At 45.4% G+C, this 11,763-nt stretch overlaps 1 protein-coding gene across 1 annotated transcript; it reads left to right on the forward strand.

Annotated features, from left to right (window-relative positions):
* Positions 1-553: 553 nt before the first annotated feature.
* Positions 554-8,439, forward strand: CLN5 (CLN5 intracellular trafficking protein). The gene is made up of 4 exons (XM_039714573.1): positions 554-1,057; positions 3,893-4,058; positions 5,239-5,464; positions 7,259-8,439. The coding sequence occupies exons 1-4, from the start codon at positions 927-929 to the stop codon at positions 7,768-7,770; spliced, it is 1,035 nt and encodes a 344-aa protein (XP_039570507.1). The 5' UTR covers positions 554-926; the 3' UTR covers positions 7,771-8,439.
* Positions 8,440-11,763: the final 3,324 nt, after the last annotated feature.

Genomic DNA, 11,763 nt, shown 5'->3' on the forward strand with positions numbered 1-11,763 from the left:
TTGAAAAAGTGTTCTGAAATGGGTGGTGGATATACAGACTTAGCTTGAAGCCCTGAAAAGTTTCAGACAAGACTTCTGGGCAGTCTGAAGAGGCTCTGTGTTACAGGGTTTATCACAGCCAGGCCCAGAGGTCACCCCCTCAGTGGGTTCTGGGTGTGAGGATGGGCCTTGATGTGCCTTTTACAGAATCACAGCATCAGTTAGGTTGGAAATTGAGATCATGGAGTCCAGCCTATGACTGAACACCCCATGTCAATTACACCATGGCACTCAGTGCGTCCTCAGTGCTGCATCCAGTCTCTTCCTAAATATCTTCAGGGACAGTAACTCCACCACCTCTCTCAGCAGTCCATTCCAATATCCAATCACCACTTCTGTCAAGAAATTCTTCCTGATGTCCAACCTGAATCTCCCCTGGTGCTGCTTAAAACTATATCCTCTCATCTTGTGACTGGTTACCTGGGACAAGAGACCTACAACTTCCTTTCAGGGAGCTGTAGAAAGCGATAAGGTTCCCCATGAACCTCCTTTTATTAGGCTAAACACCCCCAGTTCCCTCAGCTGCTTCTCGTAGGACTTGTGCTCCAGACCCTCCACCAGCCCTGACGCGACTCCAAAGCAATGCGGGGAACGACGGACGGTCCCTGCTCCAGATAAACGATACGACGCGCAGCTCCTCGGACCTCCAGAAAACTCCGTCGCGGTTCTGCCGGGTGACATTCCTCAGGGCTGACTCGGCACACGGCTGCCCTCCCTCGGGAGGAGGAGGAAAAGCACCCCCGCTCGCTCAGGCCCCTGCCTGCGGCCCGGGCTCGGCCAGCACCGCCGGCCTCCCCGGCCCTGTGGGCGGGCGCGGGGGCGGCCCCTTCCCGCCCGGCCTCCTCCGGCCGCGCCGCTTCCCCCGCGGCCCCGGGCCCGGCTGCGCCATGGGAGCCGCTCGCTGCTCGCGGCTGCTGCCGCTGCTGCCACTGCCACTGCCACTGCTGCTGCTGCTGCTGCTGCTGCTGGCGCCGGGGGAGCTGCGCTCGCCGCCCCGGCGGTGGCCGGTGCCCTACAGGTGAGTGCCGCCCCAGCGGGCCCGCCTGCGCAGCCCTGCTTCTGCTGCTCTGTGCATCGGACTGCAGAGGCCGTGGGAAGCTTCCCCTTTCTGATCTCGGGGTGCTGATCACTGACAAGGCGTTCGGCGTGTTTGGCTGGCCAAGAGAGCCGTAGTGCCGTGCCGGGCCGAGCTGCCCTGGGTCTCAGCAGCGGGAGGGATTGGTGCCCCGGGAATGACTGCCCGCATTTAAACACGCTCCTTAATGCTCGCAGAAAGGGTGGTGGTGAGGAAACCGGGGTACGGGTTTTTTTGGCTTTTTAAATTTAACTTAACGTCATGCTTCGTCACAAACGAAACGGTAGCTCTGCCTGAGCTCCAGAATTCCTGGTGGTGTCGGGCCACAACCGCACATTGTGGCTTGAAAACAGCGATAGATTTGAAACGGTACAAAATCCCGTTCAGCTCCAGAGTTGCTTGCGCTCCAGAATTCCTGGTGGTGTTGGGCCACAACCACACATTGTGGCTTGAAAACAGCGATAGATTTGGCCGTGCCGAGGCAGTGAACCCCTTCAGAAGAAGCACCACGCTTGATTGTGTATTTTGTGCGGGTTTGCTGTTTGTAAAGGGAGTAGTTGTCAATGTTTGACTGCAGCTTAATAATGCACGCCTGGAATTTTGAGAGCCTGTTGTGCAATTCCCAGCATTTAAATTTGTGTCAGGTGATGCCTGAAGAAGCTGGTCGAGGAGTCATGAGTTGCTGGGATTTTCCAGCAAGTTCAGGAGTTACAAGACTGGGCCTTGGGATGGTCAGATTTGGAGAACAGTCCTGTTGGAGTGAGATGCTCAGAAATGTGGGGTTTAGTGTTTGTTTCTTGTCACATGCAGTGCAACGGGTAATTGAAAATGTAAGGTATGCAAGCTAGAAATAAGACTTGAATGAGGCCACACAGTTGGCCTAAGTTTTTGTTTTCTGTGTGTTTTTCCAGACATACTTGTTAGGGTTTGGGGTTGTTTTTCCCTTCTTTTTGTTTTCTTGCCCCCCTCAGCTAACCAGACAAGATCTGGACAAGCTGTGCATGCCAATTGGTCGTGGTAACACAAATATAGGAATGTTGCTTTAAGTGAAATACAGGAGTGGCTGTAAAGGAATTTGGAACAGGAAGACTTGTTGCAGTGTGTTGATCCTGGCTGGGTGTCAAGTGCCCACCAAAGTCACTCCATCACTCCCCTCCACAAATGGACAGGGGAAGGAAAATACAGCAAAGTGTTTTGAGGGTTCATGAGTTGAGATAAGGACAGGGAGGGATCACTAACAAAATACCGTCACAAGTCAAAACAGACTCAGCTTTGGGATATTAATTGAATGTACTGCTAACAAAATCTGAGCAGGATAATAAGAAGTAGAATAAATCTTAAAAACACCTGTGCCCCACCCCTCTCCTTCCCAGGATCTGCCTCCTCCCCCTAGTGGTGCGGGGAGATGGGGAATGGGACTCAGGCTCATTTCATCAGATGCTGTTTCTGCCACTGCTCAGGGAGAGGAGTCCTTCCCCTACTCCAGTGTGGGGTCGCTTCCACAGGAGATAGTTTTCCATGAACTACTGCAGCCTGAGTCCATCCCACAGGCAACAGTTCTTCATTGACTGCTCCAGCATGGGTCACTCTTCCATGCAATCCTTCAGGCACAGTCTGCTCCAACATGGGTCCCCCAGAGGGTGACAAGTCCTACCAGGAAGCCTCCTCCAGCATGAGCTCCTCTCTCCATAGGTCTGCAGCCTGCTCTGTGGGGTCAAAGCATTCTTTAGGGGATCCACCTGCCCCAGTGTGGGTTTTTTTCCACAGGCCGCAGGGGAATCTCAGCTCCAGCTCTTGGAGCACCTCCTGCTCCTCCTTTGTCACTGACTGTGGTGTCTGCAGGCCTGTGCCATGTACATATTCTAATCCTGCTCTTCTCTGGCCACAATCACATCGCTGCAGTAACTTTTTTTTACTACTTAAATCTGTTATTGCAGAGGTGTTGCTGTCCTGATTGTCTCAGCCCTGCCCAGTGCAGGGTCCATCCTGGAGCTGGCTGGCATTGGCTCTGCCTGACATGGGGCAACCTTCTGGCCACTTCTCATAGGAGCCACCCCTGTAGCCACCCTGCTACCAAGACCTGGCCACACACCCCCCTACACTTGTCAGAAACGTTCTTTGCTGCTTGTATACAGTGTGAAAAGGAAGTGCATTGGGTCTTCAGTGTTTGAGGTTTAATAGGAATGAAATAGAAACAACAATCCCAGCTATGTTCTTAGAGCACTTTATCTAAATTAACATAGATTAATTCTTTTTCTGGACTTTGCAATATTGTAGAGTCAAAATAGCTGCATCTGGGGACCTCTTAATATAGAATAGCAAGAGCAAAGTGGTCAATGCCTATGTAAATAAATTGCCAGGAGAATGTTTTTGAGGCAGATCTCAAACTATCCTTTACTCAGCATCTGTGTGTCTGATCTCGTGAGTGTCACCCTTTGTAATCCGCATTATTTCCACAATCAGTCAGCATGACTTCCACTTAGACAGCATCTGTGTGTCTGATCTCGTGAGTGTGTCACCCTTTGTAATCCGCATTATTTCCACAATCAGTACAGCATGACTTCCACTTGTCAGCCTTAAGTCCTGAAGTCCCGTTTCTGCAGATGCGTACCCCAGCAGCCTTATGAACTTGTGTACTCCAAGTGTCGCAGTGTCTGGGTCACAGAATCTGTCTTGGGGGGTGCTGCACACATAAGCTGTCCCCTCAGGAAGCCCCGACAGTTACTCCAGCTGCAAAGCTGTGCTTGTCACTCTGTGTGCTTCTCTTTCTCAACACAGGCGCTTTGATTACCGTCCAAAAACCGATCCTTACTGCCAAGCTCGTTATACCTTCTGTCCCACTGGCTCTGCCATTCCACTTATGAAAGAAGAGGATGTCATTGAAGTGTATCGATTACAGGCTCCAGTGTGGGAATTCAAGTACGGAGACCTACTAGGACATTTGGTAAGGTGACATTTTAACAGAGTTAGAGTGACAAATTCAGCTGAATTTAACAGCAGGTGTTAAGAATGGGAGCTGTAAGGTTGGGATATGCTTGTATGGAAGAATATTAGAGCACACAATAAGAGCTAGGCTATCCATAGGGAGGATACTCAAAGAGCACTGAGTTTCAAACAAAATGTACAGGATTCAGCTCAGCTAAAGACAAGAGCATGACCAGAATCGTTGGTGGGTTTGAACATGTTCCCCTCTGTAGCTGCATAATAAGTGCTTTGTATACACACACCATTATGTATTGGATGTCTTTTCTTCTGTGCTATCACCACATCAAGAAAATACTTTTATTTGTCCCCTTATATCAGCTAAAATAGTTGATTAGTGTATTAATTTTTGTCTTGTTAAAAACTCACATACTTGCTTGGACATTGGTATCTGTCAGGAGCAGACAGCCAGCTGGTCAGAATGGTGGATCATGAGAAGCTGGTTGCTTTTACAGTTCTTGAGTGTTATGATGAGTATGGAATTGAAGTCTTTATTCATGGAGTCATGCAAACATGAAGTCTCAACTTTAGTAATATTTATAGTTAGAGCAGTAGCAAAATTAATCTTCAAAGCATGATTCCGAATTAATAAAGAAATGTTAGTGAATCAAAACCAAGCACAAAGAGTCAAAAGTGGAAATAGATTCAAATATTGTTATCTCAGTTGTTAACTAAGTTTGGATTTATGTTTTTTACTGTACAGATTTTAAATGATGTATTTCTATCATTAGTTTTATGGCATTCGTTAGCAAGATCTGGTTTTGGTAACTTGGTTCTGTCCTTTATTTCTCTGATACCCCCATGAAGTTAAGGATTCAAAAGTCAGCTTGCGTCTTGATCATTAGCTCCCACTGAGTATCTGCTTCCAGGTGACAGAATTTACAGTGGATGGATAGACAATCATTGAGACAGCATGGTGCTCTGAATAGAAGTGTGTGTGTCATGCAATGTGGTGTGTTGTGCTTCAGTGTTACTGACTTCAGTGTTACTGAATCCAAGATGTTGTAGGAACTCCTTCCCCTAGTCTCACCCTGTTACAGAACAGCTCCTGAGCATCTTACCTTCTGTACAGGTCAAGCTGAAGTTGTTATGAAATCAAAGTTTTGGTGGTTTGGTTCTTTGTTTTTTTTTTTATTTTCCAGAAAATTATGCATGATGCTGTGGGTTTCAAGAGCTCTCTAACGGGCAAGAACTACACAATGGAGTGGTATGAGCTCTTCCAACTTGGGAACTGCACATTTCCACATCTGCGGCCTGGCATGGATGCACCGTTCTGGTGTAACCAGGGAGCTGCCTGCTTTTATGAAGGAATAGATGATGCACACTGGAAGGCAAATGGAACTTTAGTTCTTGTGACCACAATATCAGGTAGATTTTGGATTTGCTTTGGATAATGTTAATACAAAATACAGAGTCAGCCTTGTCTTCTGTAAAGCAGTATCTGTTAACTTATGTTCTGTAGGTTATTCGCAGCATTAGTCAATGCTAATTTCAAACACTCTATTGAATACAGAAAGTGGCATGAGGCTGCTGCCTTTTGAACAATTCACACTGGAGAGTTAAGTGAGAGTCATTTGGTGTTGCTGTACAAAAACACTTGAGTCTCTTGAGCGTAAAAATAGCAAAACAGCTTAAACAGAGTCATTATGGGCTTTTTTCACGTGGCTTCACCAAAACAAAATCTTCTGTTGTGAAGTGGTACATGACTGCTGAGATAGAAAAACTGTTGAAAACATGCTCATTACTGAGCAAACAAATAAGGCATATTTAGAAACAATCTCAAAGATGTAAAAATATTAATCTCTATTTCTGTTCCCCTCATTAGGGGTCCTAAAAACAGTGAAAATGTCCCCAGTAATAGGTCTCTGTCATATGTTGTAGAACAAACCTAGGTCTTACACTTCAAAATACATAGGTGATCACCAGAAGAGTTTCCTGCTGTGTACTGATCACTGCAATCCTAAAGTAAAAAGGTCATTCAAATAAATCAGATTGATTGCTCTAGCAATAGAGTGAATGACTTACAAAAAATCTTCACTAAGCACTTGGAGAGTTACATTTTGTGTGACAAAACCCGCTTAGTTTCTAAAGTTGGTGCAGTGACCAAGACACAGTGGAGAGTCAGCTTACAGCTCTTGTGATGTGGTGCTTTGTGTGTGCCCACTTCCACCCTTAGCAGCTTTGCTGGCCTCAGTCTCTGCATAATCTATCCAGTGCTGCTAAGAAATTCTAGGCAGTTCTTTAAACAAGGACGTAAAGTGGAGCTGTTTTCCTGTGAGTTTGTAGTTTGTGGCTGAAGTATTTGATGCCTGATACAGTTGGATTCTTTTGTATGAATACCAAGTTAAAATTTTTCATATAGCTGGGGAAACTTGTCATGCTTCCTTTCTCTGTGGATTATTTTATGCCCAGGAAAGGTGAGGCTACACTGGTGCCTCATGGATGCAGAGTTACAGTCTTCCTCGCCTTTCTCGCTTTCCGTTTCCGTGAAACTTTCAAGGAAGTAGCACCTCTGAGAGTTTTCAGTTGTTGGAATTTCACAATAACTGTCAGATTTCTAGTCAGAGAGGGTGAGCAGATGCAAGTGCAGATGAACATCATCGTGAGCTGAGCTTGCTCCCTTCAGAGAGCTGGCAAAAAGCATCCCATCGTAGTGGTCTTACATCCCACCATCATTTGGCTCAATTCAGCTTTGCCAGCTGTGGAGCTGCTAAATCAGCAGGGTGTCTCAGTCTGTGTCTCTTTTGTGAAGAGACATGAAAATTTCTGGTCTGAATTTTTGAGTTTAGTTAAAACTTGAAGTGCAGAAATGTCTATTGGTCTGCTGAGCATTTTGCCAGCATCTCCTGTAGACTGTACTACCTCTGCCCTCTTTGTCTGCATGGATAATGCAAGATGAGAAGTGTCACAGTTCTCTGGTGTTGGAATGTTCTGGCATAGGACCAGGAAAAAGAATTGCAGTTTAAATAACCTGCATGTAAATGCAGTTTATTCAGTGGGTTATCCCTTGCCCCTCTGACCTAAGCCTTGTGTCTGTGTATGGTGAGGTAGTGTAGGTAAACTTTTGCAGGAGAGGCAGGTGAACCTTGAAACAGATGGAAAATATTTTGAATCCTGCATTTGTTACCTCATCTCTGCAATACTTATTTTCATCTCTTCCAGGAACCATGTTTAATGAAATGGCACAATGGGTAAAACACGACAACGACACTGGCATTTACTACGAGACCTGGACAGTTCAAGCAAGTCCTGACAAAAAGTCAACAGTGTGGTTTGACTCTTATGAGTGCTCCAAGTTTATACTGAGAACCTACCAGAAGCTAGCTGACTTAGGAGCTGTATTTAAGAAGATACAAACAAACTACACGAGCATCATTTTATTCAGTGGAGAACCTATTTATCTGGGGAATGAAACATCTATTTTTGGACCACAAGGAAACAAGACACTGGCAGCAGCTATAAGAGACTTTTACAATCCATTTAAACCTCATCAGAGTGTCAGAGAGTTTTTTGTGGATCTTTTCAAAATAATTGATCGTGTTATCTTGAATCATCAGTTTTACCTCTTCTACAACTTGGAATACTGGTTTTTACCTATGAAGTCTCCTTATCTCAAAATAATTTATGAAGAGGTTCCTTTGCCTGTTGGAAGCAAAGCATCTTTTGGTGTATGACTGTCTACTGAAGAACAGAACTTGCCTTTATGGCAGAATATTCTTAAGGATTTTGGAGCGCTGCCATGATGGTGTTAAAGGGTTGTATGATTCACTGCTGACTGTAAAAATTGTATTGGGAAGGCTTTGCTGTACCAGGTGAAACACTGCAGTTTTCTTCTTACTACTTGTATAAGACATTCATGAACGCTTCAGCATCTCTGACCTGGCCGGCTTCTGTGTAAGCATGGCCCCCTGCTGCCTGAGGGGAGACTGCAGTGGCTCCTCTGGCTGAGCTCTGCAGTTCCAGAGGGGGAATGGGGAGGCAGCTGTCTGCTCTTGGCTCAGGTGCTCTTCACACACATGGCCATGTGGCAGCCGGTGGCACCTGGCCACCAGCAAAGGTGGGACACAAGTTACAAGGACTAACTCAGCAGGAGTGTCTGGATGTGTCCAGTTCCTTCAACATGTGCCTTACACTGATGTTCCTGTAGTTCTTTGGTTTGTACAGCTGGGGCCTATGGACTATTCTCTGCTATTCTGGGGCAGTGAATGTACTGGAGGATGGCATGGGTGATGCTTTTTCACCACTTTGCTTCCTTCAGCTGCACTGTAAACACTAACAGATGTCTCTTCTTCAGTTTCATGTGTGTTCTGTGCCACAGATAAAAGCCAAACTGCCTGCCTTCATGTCGACTCATGCATAATTGCAGTGTTCTGCTATCCAGTCTACTATCTTAAAGTCTACTTGAGGCTTCAGTTGGGTCAGTTTTGTAGAATTTGTGTATATTCTTGTCAAATTTTTTTAAAAAGAATAGAAATTTTAATATGAAAGAAGTAATGACAGCTTGTGGGGCATTGACATTGAAGTTAAAAATCCATGTTTGTCACAGAGCTGCCTCTAAAATGTGACTGCAGCCTCTTCCAAGCAGTAATGTTTGCTGTAGTTATACTGTGCTGTCCTTGAGTCCTGTTCCAGCTCAGCTTTGAGCACTTTGCAACTACTTTGTTCCCTTTAAACCCAAGGGACCAAAGCCAGAGGAACACTGGCTTTCTGGAAGCTACTGAGGTGCCTGCACACTGAAAAACCACAGCTGCAGCAATGTAATCATCTCCAAGTGTTCACTGCTTGCTTGGATGTTTTTTTAAAACTAGCTGTGGGATGAATAGTGCTCCTGCAGAGGTTATTGCTGCCTTGTGGCCACGCAGGAACACAGGAACAAAACTCAGCAGTTTCATTTGGCTTGAGCCAAGCTAATACCCTGCTGCAGCCAGAGAGGAGAGTACACAGTGCTTGGATTCAAATAATAAGAATGGCAGAAAATTACCCTTGTATTCAGAAAGTCACTAAAATTAATTAGTTGAATTGCATTATCATGTAATGGGATGAGCATGAGAGGTAATGGGAGAAGAATGAAAGGATGAGCACACCACTCTTCAAGCTGCTGTTTCCACTATTAAATGAAACTTCATCTTTTACCACAGACTGAAAGATTTGAGTCTTTTTAGCCAAAGTCACAGGCCCTTGTTCTCTTCAAGCTGCTATTTCCACTTTTATGTGAAACATGTTTTACCACAGACTGAAAGATTTGAGTCTTTTTAGCCAAAGTCACAGGCCCTTGTGACTGAGCTCAGCTTTGGATTGTCGTGGTTTCACCCCAGCAATCAAACACCACACAGCACCACCAGGAAGGAAATCCAGGAGGCGCTAGGGAAGTCAAAGGGGCTGCAATAAGCCTGTCTACAGAAGTTACATTCTCACTGATGCACTTTTTTATGTCTCTGAAACCCCCAATGTTAAACTCACTTTTGTCTTCCCAGGAAAAAGCCTCAATATCACAAACCACTTTTCAAAGCTCTGAAGGGGAAATAGGGTCACAGAACCAAGCTTATAGAGCACACTGCCAATGATGGGGGGATTCCTCCATGCAGCCACATGTGTCCGTTTCACACTTTGAACACTGTCCTCAGTTTAAAGGTACCAATTGTCAATGCAGGAGTTGCCCTTTATATAACACACAGTTCCTTCTGAGGCCAGTATTTATGAGAGAGCTCTCACTTTCTTTGCTTCTCTCAGCTGGGGTGGGGTTGTGTGTTAATTAATTGTTCAGACTCAATGCACAGCTGGGTGGGAATAAACTCCACCAGTACAAACTGCAGTCCTGAAAGAAGTGCCATTGTTGCAGTTAAAGTGGAATCACTGCACTGGAACAAGTTGAAGTTGTTGAGTGCAGTGCTTTTTTTGTAGGTAGAATCCACAATCCTTGAGTTAAGGCCGACAGAGTTAGATCCAAAAAAACCAGAGAGGTGATAAATCTGCAAAGTTTAGACAAGGCCAGAACAGATCCATAAACATGACACTTTTAATAAAAAACTTTAAAAGGAAGCATTAGATATGACAGCTTCTGTGACCCTGATGATCTGCTTGTGGCTGAAAACCACCTATTCACCTCAAACACTTAAGGACAGCCTCCTCCTGAAAGTCACACAGGGAGCAGTAGGTAGGATCCGACCTCATTTCACTCACAGCCAGGTGGTATTAGCACTTGCCCAACAATAGGAACCAGGGGACTGTCAGGCTCAAGGATAAGCGTGGCATTGTGTCAGTGTCACTCAGTCTTTACTCACACTTTGAACACAGGACTTGTTCAGCACTTCAGGTTGTGCTTGGTTCTGCTCCCTGCTCTTATGCATGTTTCACTTGAGGGCAAAAATATACATTCTGTACTACAATGATTTCCAAGTCTGCGCACTGGTCTTGTGCAAAACTGCTGCACTGCCACACCTGTGGGCTGCTCGGGGTTGTAAGCCACACTTCATTCTTGACGGTTCTCCAGCAAAGCATTTCACTTGAGGGCAAAAATGTACAATCATTCTGTACTACAATGATTTCCAAGTCTGCACACTGGTCTTGTGCAAAACTGCTGCACTGCCACACCTGTGGGCTGCTCGGGGTTGTAAGCCACACTTCATTCTTGACGGTTCTCCAGCAAAGCAGATCCTGGCTCATCATTTCCAACAAGGTCAGTGTGCTGCCCCTGTTTCTCAAAGCACCACACAATGAAAGTCACTGGTACTGATACTCTCTGCCTTCCCCCTCACAAACCCACCCTCAGATGTTCTGGATTAGGAGAGCTCCTGCCTTCAACATCTTAACTTGTAAGGATTCAGAGGCGAGATTTGTCACTGCACACGTTAACTCCGACCCAAAACTGGACAACCAAGCCAACACTTGCGTTTTGTTTTTCCGATAAGAAATAAAGGTGAGCTCGGGGAAAATGATACATCTATGACATCCGTGTCCCTGTTTCTAGTGAACTTTGTGAGTCTGTGGTACTCTTTACTACTTGTGCCATGATTTTTATATATTTGAATTGTTTCAACATCTAGAAGGCAAAAGAAGACATACAGAATTTGCTAAAAAAACCACTGTAGGCTTGCTGGCAAGTTTATGTCATAGTTGGATTATTTGAACAAAGGATGCAGTAATTGATTCAATGTATAAAACTGCTGGAAGAGGGAGACAACTGCTTTTAAGCAGTTTTCTTGTGGTGAACATCTTAATAATAATGTGGTGATGCATGCAGGAAGGACTTTTTGAAGTCAGTGCAACAACACAGGCTTCTCAAAGCCAGCCAGTTACCTTGATGGGGCATTCTGAAGCAGTTCTGCTACAGCCAACCCTGCCACCTTCAGCTCACAATACGTTCCTCGCACTGGGGTCTGACAGAGGCCTCTCTCTGTGAGCAGCAGAACGCTGGGTTTCAAAGGTGTGACTTCAAGGAGTGGGATTGGGTACTGAGGTTGTGCCTTGCCTTTCAATTGGTTATTCCCACTACCAACAGGTTGGCGACTTACCTTGCAGCATCGGGACACCTACAGTCAAAGTCCAAAGAGCTTTTGGCGCCATTACTAATGGTATTACTTCACATTAATTTAGTGAAAACTAAATCCTGTTCCCCAGACTACAAATGTTATTCTCATACAGGCAGTTCTGAGAGGTGGGTTATAAAA

Source organism: Passer montanus, unplaced genomic scaffold, assembly GCF_014805655.1.
Source record: "Passer montanus isolate IOZ18808 unplaced genomic scaffold, ASM1480565v1 scaffold30, whole genome shotgun sequence".
NCBI classification, from domain to species: domain Eukaryota; kingdom Metazoa; phylum Chordata; class Aves; order Passeriformes; family Passeridae; genus Passer; species Passer montanus.

Excerpts from the sequence above, each read along its gene's own strand:
- CLN5 (XM_039714573.1), top strand. The coding sequence starts at position 927 with ATGGGAGCCGCTCGCTGCTCGCGGCTGCTGCCGCTGCTGCCACTGCCA. Across the intron at positions 1,058-3,892 it reads CGGTGGCCGGTGCCCTACAG|GCGCTTTGATTACCGTCCAA; the intron begins GTGAGTGCCGCC and ends TTCTCAACACAG. Across the intron at positions 5,465-7,258 it reads TCTTGTGACCACAATATCAG|GAACCATGTTTAATGAAATG; the intron begins GTAGATTTTGGA and ends CATCTCTTCCAG.